Source organism: Misgurnus anguillicaudatus, chromosome 20, assembly GCF_027580225.2.
Source record: "Misgurnus anguillicaudatus chromosome 20, ASM2758022v2, whole genome shotgun sequence".
NCBI classification, from domain to species: Eukaryota; Metazoa; Chordata; class Actinopteri; order Cypriniformes; family Cobitidae; genus Misgurnus; species Misgurnus anguillicaudatus.
Window position 1 is genome coordinate 29,440,230 of NC_073356.2, and position 14,486 is coordinate 29,454,715.

At 37.8% G+C, this 14,486-nt stretch overlaps 2 protein-coding genes across 7 annotated transcripts; one reads left to right on the forward strand and one right to left on the reverse strand.

Moving 5' to 3' along the window:
• Positions 1-1,850: 1,850 nt before the first annotated feature.
• Positions 1,851-6,217, reverse strand: necap1 (NECAP endocytosis associated 1). Its single transcript, XM_055219943.2, has 8 exons — positions 5,941-6,217; positions 4,343-4,443; positions 3,974-4,078; positions 3,514-3,595; positions 3,211-3,319; positions 2,988-3,126; positions 2,685-2,778; positions 1,851-2,571 (listed from the first exon to the last, which is right to left on the reverse strand). The coding sequence occupies exons 1-8, from the start codon at positions 6,033-6,035 to the stop codon at positions 2,511-2,513; spliced, it is 786 nt and encodes a 261-aa protein (XP_055075918.2). The 5' UTR covers positions 6,036-6,217; the 3' UTR covers positions 1,851-2,510.
• A 441-nt stretch (positions 6,218-6,658) lies between these two features.
• On the forward strand, positions 6,659-14,294 carry epn1b (epsin 1b). 6 transcript variants are annotated; one of them, XM_055220460.2, is made up of 11 exons: positions 6,714-6,808; positions 6,945-6,986; positions 7,500-7,603; positions 7,773-7,866; positions 8,045-8,200; positions 10,474-10,602; positions 10,693-10,813; positions 10,945-11,111; positions 11,230-11,743; positions 11,828-11,968; positions 12,420-14,294. In XM_055220460.2, the coding sequence occupies exons 2-11, from the start codon at positions 6,948-6,950 to the stop codon at positions 12,578-12,580; spliced, it is 1,626 nt and encodes a 541-aa protein (XP_055076435.2). In that variant the 5' UTR covers positions 6,714-6,808; positions 6,945-6,947; the 3' UTR covers positions 12,581-14,294. The 6 variants fall into 6 exon arrangements, with proteins under 6 accessions (XP_055076437.2, XP_055076439.2, XP_055076440.2 ...); XM_055220462.2 differs by lacking the exon at positions 6,945-6,986 and having other exon boundaries at positions 6,659-6,808; XM_055220464.2 differs by lacking the exon at positions 6,945-6,986 and having other exon boundaries at positions 6,659-6,808; positions 7,777-7,866.
• Positions 14,295-14,486: the final 192 nt, after the last annotated feature.

Consider the following 14,486-nt stretch of genomic DNA (forward strand, 5'->3'; position numbering starts at 1 on the left):
GTCCAATACGATGAGGTCAGACATCACTACTTTAAGGATGGATTACTGACACCTTTTCAACATTTAAAAAATTTGACAGCTCCTGCCTTTGGCTTATCCATTGATAAAACATTAGCAGTTAAGAGTCACAGGTACTTCTGACATACATTCAACAAATGCCAAGAATATTCACATTGTGAGGATCATTATAAGTCATATTTCATATATTTTCTATTAATTATAATAAGTTAAAGGTTTACTCCAGCCAAAATCTCTGTGTCCTTTTCATACACATGGACTGTGTCTTTTAATTGTGTAATAGCACACATTCTCGGAATAAAGCTAAAGTTATTACTGGGACAGTATCTTTAAAAAGGTCCTAATATGTACCACTTTGGCACAGATATATACATTTGAAGTACCACTAGGTACCTCTTAGGTACTTATGTGTACCTTTGAGGTACCAATTTGCACCTTATTGTTACAAAGGTGTACTTTTTGAAAAGGTACCGCCCGTGTGACAACTTTTGTACTTTATTGTCTTGTACTATGAACAATTGGATACCAGATCAAGGTCTCTGTTTTAATAGATTTATACTAATTTCATAACTTAAAGTTCATACTAGGGTATGTGAGACTTAACAACAGTTACCAAGAGCCAAACAACTAACACATTACAACCAGGGGAAATACTGTAACAGGTCATGAATAAACAATTATGAAGCAGGTGTGCATGTCACAGAAACTACAGAGCGAAAGAGACCTCTGCTGACCAGATTAAGACGTACAGGATGTATTAATGACACTTTTCAGTTAACAAAACGGCAAATGCATTTTCATGAAACAAAATAAATACTTAATTTGAGATAGCAAATCCTAATGCAAAATTCCCAGTGCTTTCATATCTTCATCCTGACTGCAGAGAATTGGTTATTTCTTTGTATACTTTGTAGCAATATCCAGGCTTCCTACACCTATAGTTAACTTCATATTCAAGGACCTTTCAAGGACTTTCCAGGTCGAATACCCTCAAATTCAAGGACTAAATGTGGGGACACATTTTAAGTGAGAGCAAGGTTAAATCGTGTTACCTTTTAAGATACATTGTTACAGTTCCCTTTCGAGGGAACTCGCGCTGCGTCACTGCGGTGACACTTTGGGGATGCCTCCAGGGGTTAGTGCATCTGAATGTGTATATCAAATTCAACCAATGGTGAGGCTTAACGATAAAGACAGGGTGACGCGGGAGTCAGGAAGTATATCACTATCTGAAATATTGCCAAAGACGGGGTTAGAGGAATGCAGGAAGTATGGCAAGGGAGACGCAGCATCTGGTTCCCTTCTCAGGGAACAACAGATACATACATAAACCAAGATGTTTTCATGTGTCAAACACAACTATGCAAAAAAAAAGCTTTTTGGTATGAATCAACATTCACATACAGATGATATAAGCTTTTAAAGCGAACAGTTTAGCATGTGTGCTTAAAAAGTCTAGATTTTTTTTGTTATCCTACATTACACAGGGAATAATATGGATTTTTTTCCAGAAAACTTCTTGCACAAATTAGATTCAAGCACTTTCAATGACCTGTATCTATGCATGTTTATTTTTAAAAACTTCCCAAGGCCTTGAATTTTTTGCCAGATTCACAAACTTTCAAGGATTTCAAGAAACCGTGGGAACCCTGAATATGTACCCCTATATATCATGATAATAATAGCCATGTCTTTGTTACATACAATTATACATAAACATTAAATACGCATTTTAGCGCTTTAAGACGTTTCTAGACTGCAAGAGACTAATGACAATTAAAAACATTAATGTACAGAGTAAGATTTAAGCAAAAGACTCCAAGCAATGCATCTTGTAGTTATTTTGGAGAACTTTATTTGTTTAACACGTAAATGACTATTTATCAGTCAATTAAATGACAGCACGGATATGTGATGAATACTTAAGACATAGCGCTGTATTTGAAGGCCTTTATTACACTAAATTGTGGCCTTATTTATCAATACGTTTATATTACTTAATTTAAACTGTACAGTTTTTATATATTCTTATGCTATACAACATGTCAAGCTGTAGATGTATCCAGACCTCATTCAATTTCACATTTTTTATCTAGCTCCGCTTCATTTTTAAACACCCAAGCACACACACATATATTCACTCTTCCAAAGACAAACACATGTCATGACAACAAAGTGAACACATCAACACTGAGGACAATTACAAATACTGAATCGGTTGTCAAAAACATTTCCGAAATGTTTCACGCATACAATTTCCATGAGATTGCTTGCTTTCTTTTATATAATCTTTTTTGTAATCCATAATTTGGTTGATTTGTTCAATAACGCCAACAGAATTCCTCCCTGCTATGTTCTGCCCCTATTAGCAGATGACAAAACCAAAAGCTTTACATACAGCCTGTGTATAATTTTCAGGCATTATCTTAAAATTGCATTGGTTCAGATGAAAGAATAGGAACAATAATAGGATGAAAGACAATGAAGCGGTCTCAGAACTGCACCCAGTTCCCAGACGAAGGTTCCTGACGTGCTGCTGAAGGAGAAATTGAGCTAAAGAAGGAAAGAAAGAACGAAAGAAAGAAAGAACGAAAAGAAAGAAAGAAAGTTATCAGTACCGCAAGATGGGTCACAACCAGAAATTACGAGAAATAATAATGCGTTACCTTGCAGAGCTTGAGAAGTCACCCCAAAGGTCAGAGCTGGGGTTTGACTGAACCACTGTATTAGAGTTACTGCTGTCCAATTCCAATAAACAACCTAAGAGCAGGACAATAAGATGTGACCAAGTATATAAAGAGAAAAAATTGCTATTAAGGTTACATATGTTGGCTACATTTCCAAAAATCTGTTTAATGTGAGTGCATTTAGAGAATAGGTTTTAATTGTACCAAAAATATTTTATATTACAAATAATATTTCGTATATTCATACCTGATGCCGTCAGTAAAAAAAGATAAATAGTTTACCTGTTTCTGCTCCTCCTGTGGGCTGTACAGAGTTGTGATTGGAGGAAGGAGGAGGGGCTATCTTTCCCCCTGGAGGAGGGGGGAGGAGCCCTAAGCCACCTGAACTCTGAGGGCGGGGCTTGTCCCTCTTTTTACCTTGCTAAAGAAAAAAATACATTTTTAACACCTGTGCTCTATTTATTAACTATCGCTGAATGTGCAAAGGAAGCAGCTTTTGTTTTACCCCGATATTCAGTGTGATGGTCTGTCCTTCTTTGAAACCCAGATCCAGTTTGGGTCCAGAGTCTACCGCCTGAGAATTTTTGCTGATTTCCAACTCCTGTTTCACCCACCTTATAAAAAGAATGTAATAAAACTTTAATAAAAAAGTGGAATTTAAATTTTTACTTTAATTTAAAGTGGAATAAGACCATCTGTGTATGTTGAGAACTAATGCATGCAACACAATCTTATTTAACAAGCAAGCAATGCAAAACATTTGTACATGTAGTAATAAACTTCCATATTGTGTTTGATAGAGACTCACTTGAAATGATCCTGCAGAGCAACATTAAAGTCGAATGAATCCCCTCTATCTCCGAATCCAACTCCGATGAATGCACTTCGACCTGAAGATCAAACATAATGGATAATGCGGTCAATAGCTTTTAACATCATTACATAGGTAAAGTGTCTGTTTGCAGGCATTTCTTCTTATGACAGGCGGTGTAAAATAATAACCACTTAAAGGCGGCGTGCATGATCTCTGAAAGCCAATGTTGACATCTGAAATCACCTAAACAAACACGCCCCTACCCCAATAGAATCTGGACCTTCATTTGATAGACCTGCCCCACACATACGCAACCCAGGCAATGATGTCAGTTAGTAGACACGCCACTTTACTGCTGATTGGCTACAAGTGCGTTTTGGTAGTCGGCACGACTCTCTTTTCCAAAGTGTTTTTCAAAAATCACGCACCCAGCCTTTAAACATGTTATACATACCGCTGTCATCCTGTATTCGGAGAACAAAATAGCGACTGGAGTCACTGACTGTCTCCACAGTGATTCCAGGGTATTCCTTAACTGGTGCTTGAGCAAAGAGTTCACCTAAATATGAAAAAAAAAGTATGTTTTACTGGTCACGTACACATCCATATACAGTACGGCATGCAGCAAAATGCTTGGTACGACCTCACCCTCACAGTTAAATATATAGATTTGTAATTTAAAAAACTAACTAATAGAAATAGAAGCAATACACTCTAAAAAATGTTGCTGGGTTGAAAATAACCAGCAGATATTCATAAACATCCAATACAATTCTAAAGATTTTGCCAGTCTATAACACTACTCATATAACACTACTCAAACCTGAGACTTTGTCCTCCAGTTTGATATAAGCCACTTTTCCCTTTGCTGTAATGCGCAAACGGCCCGTCCAGTCTGGAGTATCCAGCTTCCAGTCAGCAGCCCTGAAATGACCAAAGCACCAATGTAAACTTATTTCAAGATTTTTAACTTAGATAAAATAGACTCTGGCTTTTTTAGATTTACGTCTTGAGCTTAACAAAAATTAAAACAGGTAATAAGGTATATTTATATTGTTTAAGTTGCAGATTGGCATTGTAGAAAGGCAGCTCTTGAGATCCAATCTTATCATGTGGGGGTAAAGACAAGACATCTCGATCTCTAATTTCCAATTTTTTTGTATGTAAGGGTTTTAAAATTCCAGCAACATTTCTTGAAATTTCAGGGAATACGAATGGGATTTTACAAATGTATGTCAATGAAGCATCTCAAGCTTTAAAGAGGACATTTCCCAAAAACATTTTAAGATGTCAAATAAATATTTGGTGTCCCGATAGTACGTATGTAAAGTTTTAGCTCAAAATATCATATAGATAATTTATTATAGCATGTTAAAATTGCCACTTTGTTGGTGTGAGCAAAAATGTGACGTTTTTGGGTGTGTCCTTTAACATGCAAATGAGCTCTGCACTAACTGGCAGTGCCATGGTTGTATAGTGCAGATTAATGGGCGGTATTATCTTCTTCTGATATCATAAAGGGAGCTAAATATCAATGACCTATTTTTTCCACAAGCTTGAAGAGAGTGGTTTACTAAAACTAAGTTACTGGGTTGGTCTTTTTCACATTTTTTAGGTTGGTAGAAGCATTGGGGACCCAATTATAGCACTTAAAGGGATTGTTCACCCAACAATGAAAATTCTCGAAGGAAGATATTTTGAGAAATGTTTGTAACGAAACTGTTCGTGGACCCCATTTACTTCCATAGCAGAAAAAAGAATATTATGGAAGTGAATGGGGTCCACAAACGGTTTGGTTAAAAATATTCTCAAAATATCTTCCTTCGTGTTCATCAGAACAAAGAAATTTATACGGGTTTGTTACAACATGAGAGTGAGTAAATGATGACAGAATTTTCATTTTTTGGGTGAACTATTCCTTTAAACACTGAAAAAGTCTGATTTTCATGATATGTCCCCTTTAAGTTTTCAGTATTGACTATAAAATATAACATCTGAAACACACATATTCTAAAACATACACAAACAATCTCTTTACACTCTAATAATTAAAAAATGAAAGATGGTCTGTATACCAACACCATAAAATGACCTGTGCATAATGATTATTTGGGACCATGTTGCAGTTGTATATTCATATTTATTTATTAACATCAATTCGTGAGCTTGTAGTCAAACAGGCCAAGCGTCTATAAAATCACCGGATGTTTTTCTCTCATATCAGCAGTTTAAACGATGACCCAATAAAAAACACCGCATACAGTACCAACCCCTGAAATTATTATTCACGATAAACGCATATACACCTCTCTACGTACTAGCAGTAAAACTGATATATCAAATAAACGCTAGAATATTTAAAATCATTTATGTAGCACAGACACATGACATGGCCTCGGGCCCGAGCATCCTTTTATTTACCTGTATCCGCGGTTCGACGCCCTCGGTGGGATGCGATAAACATTGACATCTGGTTTTACGCACAAAATCGACTCGTATTCCCCCTCGGACGCCATCTTGAACCGATTTCAATCGATGTTAGTAATATTTCTGTCTTCATCCAATTTGTTATTGCGGGCCAGCCGCTTCTACGGGCACCGGAGAGTCCGTGACGTTACTGAGTCTGACGCCTCGAGCTGGAGAATCACGCGTCATGAGATCTGAGAATGAATGGATCGACTCACAGTCACAGAAATCAAGCTCAGATCATCTGCAACCATGATGTAGGGATCAGCGAATGTGTCATCGCATGTTCGCGTCCGTTTGGACCTTTATTTTATCATAGGCAATTCCTTACATTGGTCAAGTCAAATAAGCTTTAAAAACATTAAAACTATTTCCCTTTACCTTTTATTTATTTATTTCTCATTCTCTTATTTCCCCGTTTATTGATTTTTTTAATATATCATTTATAATATTTTCTTTTAATTAATAAAAATGAAAATATCTATACAAAAAAAAACTATGAAAAAGGATTTGAATTAACATGGTAACTTTTATAGGGTAAAATCATAATTTATGTTGAAAATTATAGTTAAATCATTGCGTTTTCTATTTTAGTGAAATTCGACGTAAACGCATAGAAACGCCCACCACATTAATATTCATTATTTATTGTTGTACAGTTCTGTTCAACGCGTTCCGATGGCCACTCCCACGTAATTAATATTCAACATAGAGGCTTGCACCGAGCTTGTTTTTTGACAGGTATCCGTAAACGGAAGCGGAAATTTCCTCCGCTGCTCTCTGGAAAAGCTTCTGATCCTTCATCCCGTCCATCCTCCCAAAGGTTGGTATATTCAACATATTTTTTCATCTGTAATTGATATATTTAGAAATGGTGTCGCCGAGCGCACACACAAGAGGCGATGCTCCATGTAAATCTTCACGCACAATGTTTAGCCTGATATTGTTTTGTGTTAAAGGCGATGCCTCCCTATTCAGCAAACCAGTATCAGCTGCTGCAGGTGTCAGATTGCAGTCAGGGCACGATCGGACATCACTGATGCATCAGTTTTCCTTATCTCAGCTGATTTATAGTGTATTACAGTGTACCTGTTCGTTTTAGGGGTTCTTTTCGAAGAACGCGAGGGTTATTTGGTATCTGTAGCATCGTTATGATGTACCTTATGAGTAAATAAGCCATCACTTGTAATACAGCAATATTTGGCAAATATGCACAGTGCAGAATTTGTTGCTGAAAATAGCGTAAAACATAATTATGTTGGTTGATGTTTCTATTCTAAATAAAAACCCACATGAATAATACAACTGTATAGTATACAGTAAACTGTGGTATATTATAGTTATTTTGTTAATGCATACTACAGTGTTCTGGACTAACAAAAGTAAATTCATAAAAGGGTGGCCTAGACTCCAGGTTGGGAACCACTGTTTCAAAGTTTACAATACATTTTCAATCATATTGCTTGGCATTAGTAGTAAAGCCTGTATTAAAACAGCTCCCATAATTGTTACAGGGTTTTGTTTGTAGGCCACCATCGAGAGCACATGGGCTGAGGTGCCTATCTGTGACTAGTAAGAAAATCCGTCAACAGCCATTCATAAATCTGTTATTTAGAAGGTAAGCAGTTTGTTTGTTGTACATTCAGTGTAATACAAGTGGCATGAGACAGCAATATAACCCATTTTCTGAATAGCTTTGTGCGTGCCATATACATCCTTGCATATGTTGCAGTTTCTTATTTAATGCATGAGTTTTTCAAATATCAAAACTGATCTCTTTATCTCAGAAAGGTCACAGACAAAACTGCCATCATGACTCACTCAATGCTGCGTCGACAATTGAAGAACCTTGTTCAGAACTTCTCTGAGGCAGAAGTCAAGGTTTCTGTTCTTTTGCATCTTTGTAAATCTACTTTCAGTCCTATTCAAACAGAGTATCTATTCAAACAAGGCTTTTGTGTTTAGTCCAGTGCAGAACATAAACATTCACATTTATATTTTGCAGGAGAATGCAATGCTGAGTTGATGACTTTTTTATTTTTGTGGATCTGTTGTTAAGGTTCGTGAAGCGACCTCTAATGACCCCTGGGGGCCTTCTAGCTCCCAAATGGCCGATATCTCAGACCTGACGTACAATGTGGTGGCGTGCAATGAGATTTTGACAATGCTCTGGAAGCGCCTCAGTGATGACAAAAACTGGAGGCATGTCTACAAGGTGAGTAAATGAGAGAAAAAGAATGGCAGAAAGTAAAAACTACTTTTTTTTTAACAAACGAAGAGCAGTCTGTACTACTGTTTAAGGATGCAGATTCTCAGTTTGCTTGCCTACTCAGACTGCTTGAATATTTATAGCAAGTGATGGTTTTTGTGACTGTATTGTGCACCCGCTCGTGTTACCAAACAGTGTCTGGCTTTCTCTTGTTTGTAGGATCATTAGTACTGTCGGTTTGGTGTTTATCCGTGGGCAGGATTTACTGTTCATCGTGACATTTTTTTTTTCTCTAATATTTACTAATGGTGACTAAGTGTCTTTGGCTTTATTAATATAGAGTAGGAGTAAGAAAGAAAGATTGTTGGACTCCAGTTACACTCCACTGTGTATTTTGTGGTGCTTGTTAAGGCAAGCAGTACTGTTTTTTTATTATCATTATTTGTACGAACACCTTACCCTTCATCATTTACACATAAATGATATTTTTACTAAATTGGCATAAATATCCAATAGAATTACATTTACAGAAAGGTTTCTGTACTGTCAAAAAATTGTGCCTAGCTGTCACTGGGCTAGTACCCTTTGAAAAAGTACACTTTTGCACCTAAATGGTGCTTTTCCATTTTCCCACAGTTTGGTTTGGGTCAGGTCGGATCAGCCCACCTCACTTTGGCTTGGTTAGCTTTTCCATCAAGTTTAGTAACACTTCGGAGTGAAAGGGATTATAGGCGTGTCGTCATATTTGCGCTGCCTACTGCTGTGACATCATAAAAGTGAGAGCGTAGTTGTACATTCCCATACATTCAATTATTTCTCAGTCCGCCACAAAATTAAGATTGACCACCACAAATAGATGTTTCCACATCGGGTTTATCACTACCTTTCTCTCACATGACTGTACAAAAACGCGTGGCGTCAGTCGATGCGCTCCGCTGAGCGTCATTTAAGTTGCATTTAAGCATATATGCGGACGTGTATGACGCGAATGTGCCGCCACAAACTGCAATTCTCAACCTGTGGATGTTTTTAATCACTTTTGGGAACTTATAGCAAAGCACAGATGACAACAGGTTTACTCGAGACTGCGCAAGCTAGCATGAAGCTAAAGCTAATCTTTTACATTATAGCGATGACGCTGATAGTGACAATTCTCTTAGACCAATCAGTGATCTACAGTGTTTTCACGTCACGTTTTGGTATCAGATCGGGTCCTACGTACTGCACCCATTGGAAAAGCCCCCAAAAGTAAACTGAGCCGACCCAAACCAAATCAAACCATGGGGTACTATGCAATGGAAAAGTTCCAAAAAACTTTATATTAGTACCTTAGATGCACTTATTAATACCAAAAAGTGCATATTAGTACCTCAAAGGTACATATTGATACCAGATGCATACACTTCTGTACCTAAATGAGGCATATTAGGACCTTTTAAAGGGTACTGACCGAGTGACCGCTAGGGACCATTTATCACTCGGGCAATTAGCAAAACATAGTAATACCCTGACAAACACCATGGCTGTGTCCAAAATAGCTCATTATACACATAAATAGTGCACAATTTAAGGGAACAGCCATTTTGTAATGGTGTCTGAAATTATAGTGGACATTGTCGATTCAATCTCATAATACACCGCAACAACGAGTGTACAACCAATGTACACTCAAAAGCTAGCTAGCCACTACCAGTGATGCGCAGGTTGATCCAATATGAGGTTACCCACGGTTACGAGTCATCCAAAAATATTTGTAATGATATTCGGGTCGCGGTCAGTCGGGTCGTTTGAAATAAAGATGGCAATTAAACCTTTGTAATTTATATAGTACTAAAAATGCGAGCCAGGAAGCGGGTCGGGTACAATATATTTTTTTTGCGGTCCGAGTTGCGGGCGGGTTAGTTGAAAAAACGGCGGCCGGGTGCAGGTTGTTTATACATTGCGCATCACTGGCCACTACCGTTCAGTGTGAGGCGCGTGCCGAATCAACTCCCACATCTCCCATACAAGATGGCACCCGCAGCGCTTTTGACACTAAGTGACCAAATTCACTCACAAGTTTTCATTCACTCATTCAAGTGGTCAATATTAGGGAACGTATGTAGAGAATAGCGAATTAAGGTATAACGGGATATTTCGGACACAACCCATTACATCTAATTAATGGAAGTTTTTAACGTAAGTTTTATTAATGATGCAGTCTAGTGTCAAAAAGAAAGATAAATGTATGAACCTGTAAAATAGTAAAAAATACAATGATTTTCTTTCATTTGCAACAGTCTTTAACCCTCCTTGAATACCTGCTGAAAACCGGCTCTGACCGCGTTCCCCAGCAATGTACAGAGAATCTTCATATTCTCAAAGTTTTGACAGAATATCGCTTCACGGACAAGGATGGAAAGGACCAGGTACTATGATTTTTGATGCTTATCTACTCTCATTACATTAATGATGATTACACAGAGATTAAGTGTCGGGTCATGAAATTGTCCTTACAGGGGATAAATGTAAGAGAAAAGGCAAAGATTGTAATGCTACTGGTTGAGGATGAGGACAAGCGAAAAGAGGAGAGAGAATTCGCTATGAAGACGAAAGACAAGCTGGCAAAAGCTCCAACTGGTAAGATTTTTGTTGTGCTATAAATGCTGCTGGTGAACCTCCACAAAGTAATGTTCGGAGGTTAGATTGAGAAGTCTTGTTAAGGTCCCATCATCTCTCACAGTTTAACTCCCCATCTGTGTTAATCTCAGCATCTTCAGCTGCAGGCCCTGAGAAGGAAAAGCCAGAGATTCCTCCATACACAGGACTTCCATCTCTGGACAACATCCCCTCAGTGGCTGATCTGACCGCTGCCATGGCCAAAAAGAAGGAGGAGCAGAGACGCCTGGAGGCTGAGAGGAAAGAGGCAGAGAGACGGGTGAGAAAGACAATTACTGAACAAAACTTTATTACATTACTGTAGTAAAGACCCATTACTTTGTGTAAAGAAGACTCAGATTCACTGCATCTTGTAAATATGTGGATTCCAACCTCAGGCAAAGGAGGGGGATACAGAGCCAGATCTTTGGGAACAAGGAGCCACAGCAGCACCTCCATCCAGTTCAGACCCCTGGGGAGCTCCATCTGATCCTTCAAATAGTGACCCATGGGGGGCGCCGTCTAATGATGCCAAAGATTCTAATGATCCTTGGGGTGGATCTGCTGATGTGAAAAACGGGTCTCCACCTGCCTCCAGTGATCCATGGGGAGGATCGGCCGGCACTGAGAAAGAGTCTCCACCCTCCTCCAATGATCCATGGGGCGACTCTGCTGGAATTACTGAGGATAAACCTACAGCAGCAAATGATCCTTGGGGATCTCCAGACGAAGCACTTAAAGACTCTAAACCAGCAAAGTCGGATCCCTGGGGGACATCGGCAGATAGTGTGCAGGATTCAGGCAATGCAGCCTCCGATCCCTGGGGGGCGCCACTCGAAGCACCACCAGCCAGTTCTGATGATCCATTTGGTGATGGGGTGAAAGCAGATAATGACCCTTGGGGCACAGCAGGTAAGACTGTGCTAAAGCAGTTCTGTCAGGATAGTGCATCATTCTTATGTCCGCTTATTTATCAAATTATTTGACCCATCTTAGTATCTTCACCCCCAACTGCAAATGACCCTTGGGGAACTCCATCAGCTCCATCAGATGCTATGACAACCAGTGACCCTTTTGGAGATGGAGGCACATCAGATCCCTGGGGAGCTCCTTCTGGGAACAACACAAACGGAACAGGTTTCTTTATCCGTCTGCTTCTGTTGTTGTTTTATTTATGTGGTAAATTTTTATGCCAGATATGCTTTTATTTATGCTTAGCTAGAAAATGCTGTCATAAACTATTTACAGACTGCCCAATGCATATTGCACAGAAAATGGCAAGATGTTTTTTAATTGCATGCCATTTCTGGACGTTTTTAATCGGCTCGCTGGTAAAAAGTCTTATTAGTTCCTGGGTTGCTAATGAGAACTTTTTAAGAGTCTAGTTGTTGAATTTTTAACATTTGTGCTATTAAAACTTAATATTTACAGTAGATACTTATTATAGATTTTTAGAAGTATTGTTGATAGCACAACAAATAAACAAGATGGCTGAGCACATACCTCATTGTCACATATTTTAAGTCTAGTATGGTTTTTTTACTAGAGACACTATCATTGTTTTAGTTCTTATTTTTTCTGTCCATAGGTGAAACTTTTGATGAGACCAAAAAGCCAGCATCCTTCCTTGGTGAAGGTGCTTCGTTGGTGGACTTGGACTCTCTTATGTCAGTCAAGCCCAAACCCAAAATGCCCCCCCTCAACGCCATCTCCACCTCTACTCAAAAAGCCCAGGGTAAGGAGGGCTGAGAAAAGAGAGAAAAAGAGAGAGAGAGAGACTTTGAGAATAAAATTGACTGAAAAGAGAGAGAGTGAGAGAATTGCTGTATAATATCTGTTTACTTTTGAGTGTTTGTGATCCAGTGTTTTTTAAGCGTATAGAGTTCATATAGTCATGTGTAGCATATCCTGTATGTAGTTGATGTAAACTCCATCTCAGCTGGTTTTTATTCTTTTTTTATCCCCACTTATGCTATATTCTTTTCTGGTCCCCCCTTCCCCATCATCCGTTTTGGTTTGTATGATTTCCACTTTCATCATTCCCAGGTATTTTGACAGCCACATGCATAACCATGCCATTTGCTGGCAACATGTCCAATGCATGCAGTTCTGCTACGTGGCCTTCCAACCCGAATCATTTTGGTTTTGACCCCATGACCTCCAATTACAGTGCCCTCTCTCCAGCACAACAACACACAGCCTTCAGGATGCCTATCCCCCAAAATGCATTTGCAACCCAGAGTACAAGTGTTTCAGGTTCATCAATGCCCAACATGAGTTTTAACACTAGAATGGTACAGCCTAGCGCTGGAGAAATGATTCATTCACCACCTGGAATTCCTCAGAAAGCTGCTTTGGTTTCAGGCACTGGAATTGGAAAGGGGAATAATAACTTTTTTTGAGTTCTCCGATCATCATATGCTCCCCCTTAATCATACCCAATTTATTGTGTGCGTGTATAAGTGTGTGCAAATATTTAAATGTCATTGAGCAACAATATACTGTTAGACTTTCTTTTATGGAGAACAGCATGCAGATCCAAACCCTTTCAACCAGTTGGACAAGGAGATTGGAGCAAGCAGTTTTAATATATTTTGTATATTAAAACATTTATATAGAATCCTTCAGATGTTTTAACATGGCTTATTTGGCTAGTTGAATAAGATATTTCCCGATTAGCTTGTCACTAACAGGTTTTGAAAAATGGGATAGTTGTTCTGATAAATATGAGAGATGAGTGAAAAACCCCTTTTTTATCCTGAAACTTAACCAGATAAGAATGCAATATTTGAAGAATTGCACCGAGGTGTGCTTTAATCAGCATTAAATATATATGCATTACCTTCAACGATTTCCATATATACAGCCTTCTGTAGAACGTGTAGTCTTAGGCATAATGGAATATCAGATGGGTTTTTGTAGTAATTATTATGATGACAGATGTTCTGAGTAAATGTCTTGGTTTTGAATTTGGTCAATGGTCAATATCAAAACAAAATATACTTGCAGAATGCACAGTAAGTGACATTCATGCAAAGGGTTTTTTTTTTATTATTATTCTTTTGTTTTATTTAATAGCATTCAATTTAATGGTGAGTATTTCCATTTGATGTTCAGGCAAAGGAAAATTATAAAGATATTGAAATTTTGATTTAAAGTTTGCATTCTGATTGTTGAAAATGTATTTATTTTTAATAGTGTATTATTTATTCTATTTATTTATTTATGCTAATTTTATTGTTATTGGCAGAGAATAATAAAAAAGTAAAATCATATTCAGATAAAGTCCAACCTACATTCCAGAAGACAACAATTTGTTTCATTAGTATGATACAGTTTTTCTCATATTGGCTGTTGTAATTTTATTTTATTACAAATAAATATATTTATTCTACCATCTATGGTAAAGCTATGGTGTTAGCTGTGAAAGTGCACAATTTAAAAATAAAGTGATAAAATCTGTCGTGGTGAATTTATTATTTATTTTAACAAACAAGTGAAAAAACTGCAAGAGCCAACAAGTAGCAGTGCCTCCATACTAGTAAACCATAGAAATTAGTTTGGAATATCTATATTTTACCTCAGAATTTAAACTACTATTGACAACATGTCTGTTAGCACAGAAAATAATTTGTAATTAAAAGTGTTATTTTGT

What these genes read in the sequence shown, in the direction of transcription:
- necap1 (XM_055219943.2), bottom strand. Translation starts at nt 6,035, where the DNA reads ATGGCGTCCGAGGGGGAATACGAGTCGATTTTGTGCGTAAAACCAGAT. An exon ending in CCATCACACTGAATATCGGG is followed by an intron (nt 3,127 to 3,210) that starts GTAAAACAAAAG and finishes TTTTTTCTTTAG; the next exon opens with CAAGGTAAAAAGAGGGACAA. An exon ending in GACTTCTCAAGCTCTGCAAG is followed by an intron (nt 2,572 to 2,684) that starts GTAACGCATTAT and finishes TTCCTTCTTTAG; the next exon opens with CTCAATTTCTCCTTCAGCAG.
- epn1b (XM_055220460.2), top strand. Translation starts at nt 6,948, where the DNA reads ATGCCTCCCTATTCAGCAAACCAGTATCAGCTGCTGCAG. An exon ending in GGAAAGAGGCAGAGAGACGG is followed by an intron (nt 11,112 to 11,229) that starts GTGAGAAAGACA and finishes TTCCAACCTCAG; the next exon opens with GCAAAGGAGGGGGATACAGA. An exon ending in TGACCCTTGGGGCACAGCAG is followed by an intron (nt 11,744 to 11,827) that starts GTAAGACTGTGC and finishes GACCCATCTTAG; the next exon opens with TATCTTCACCCCCAACTGCA.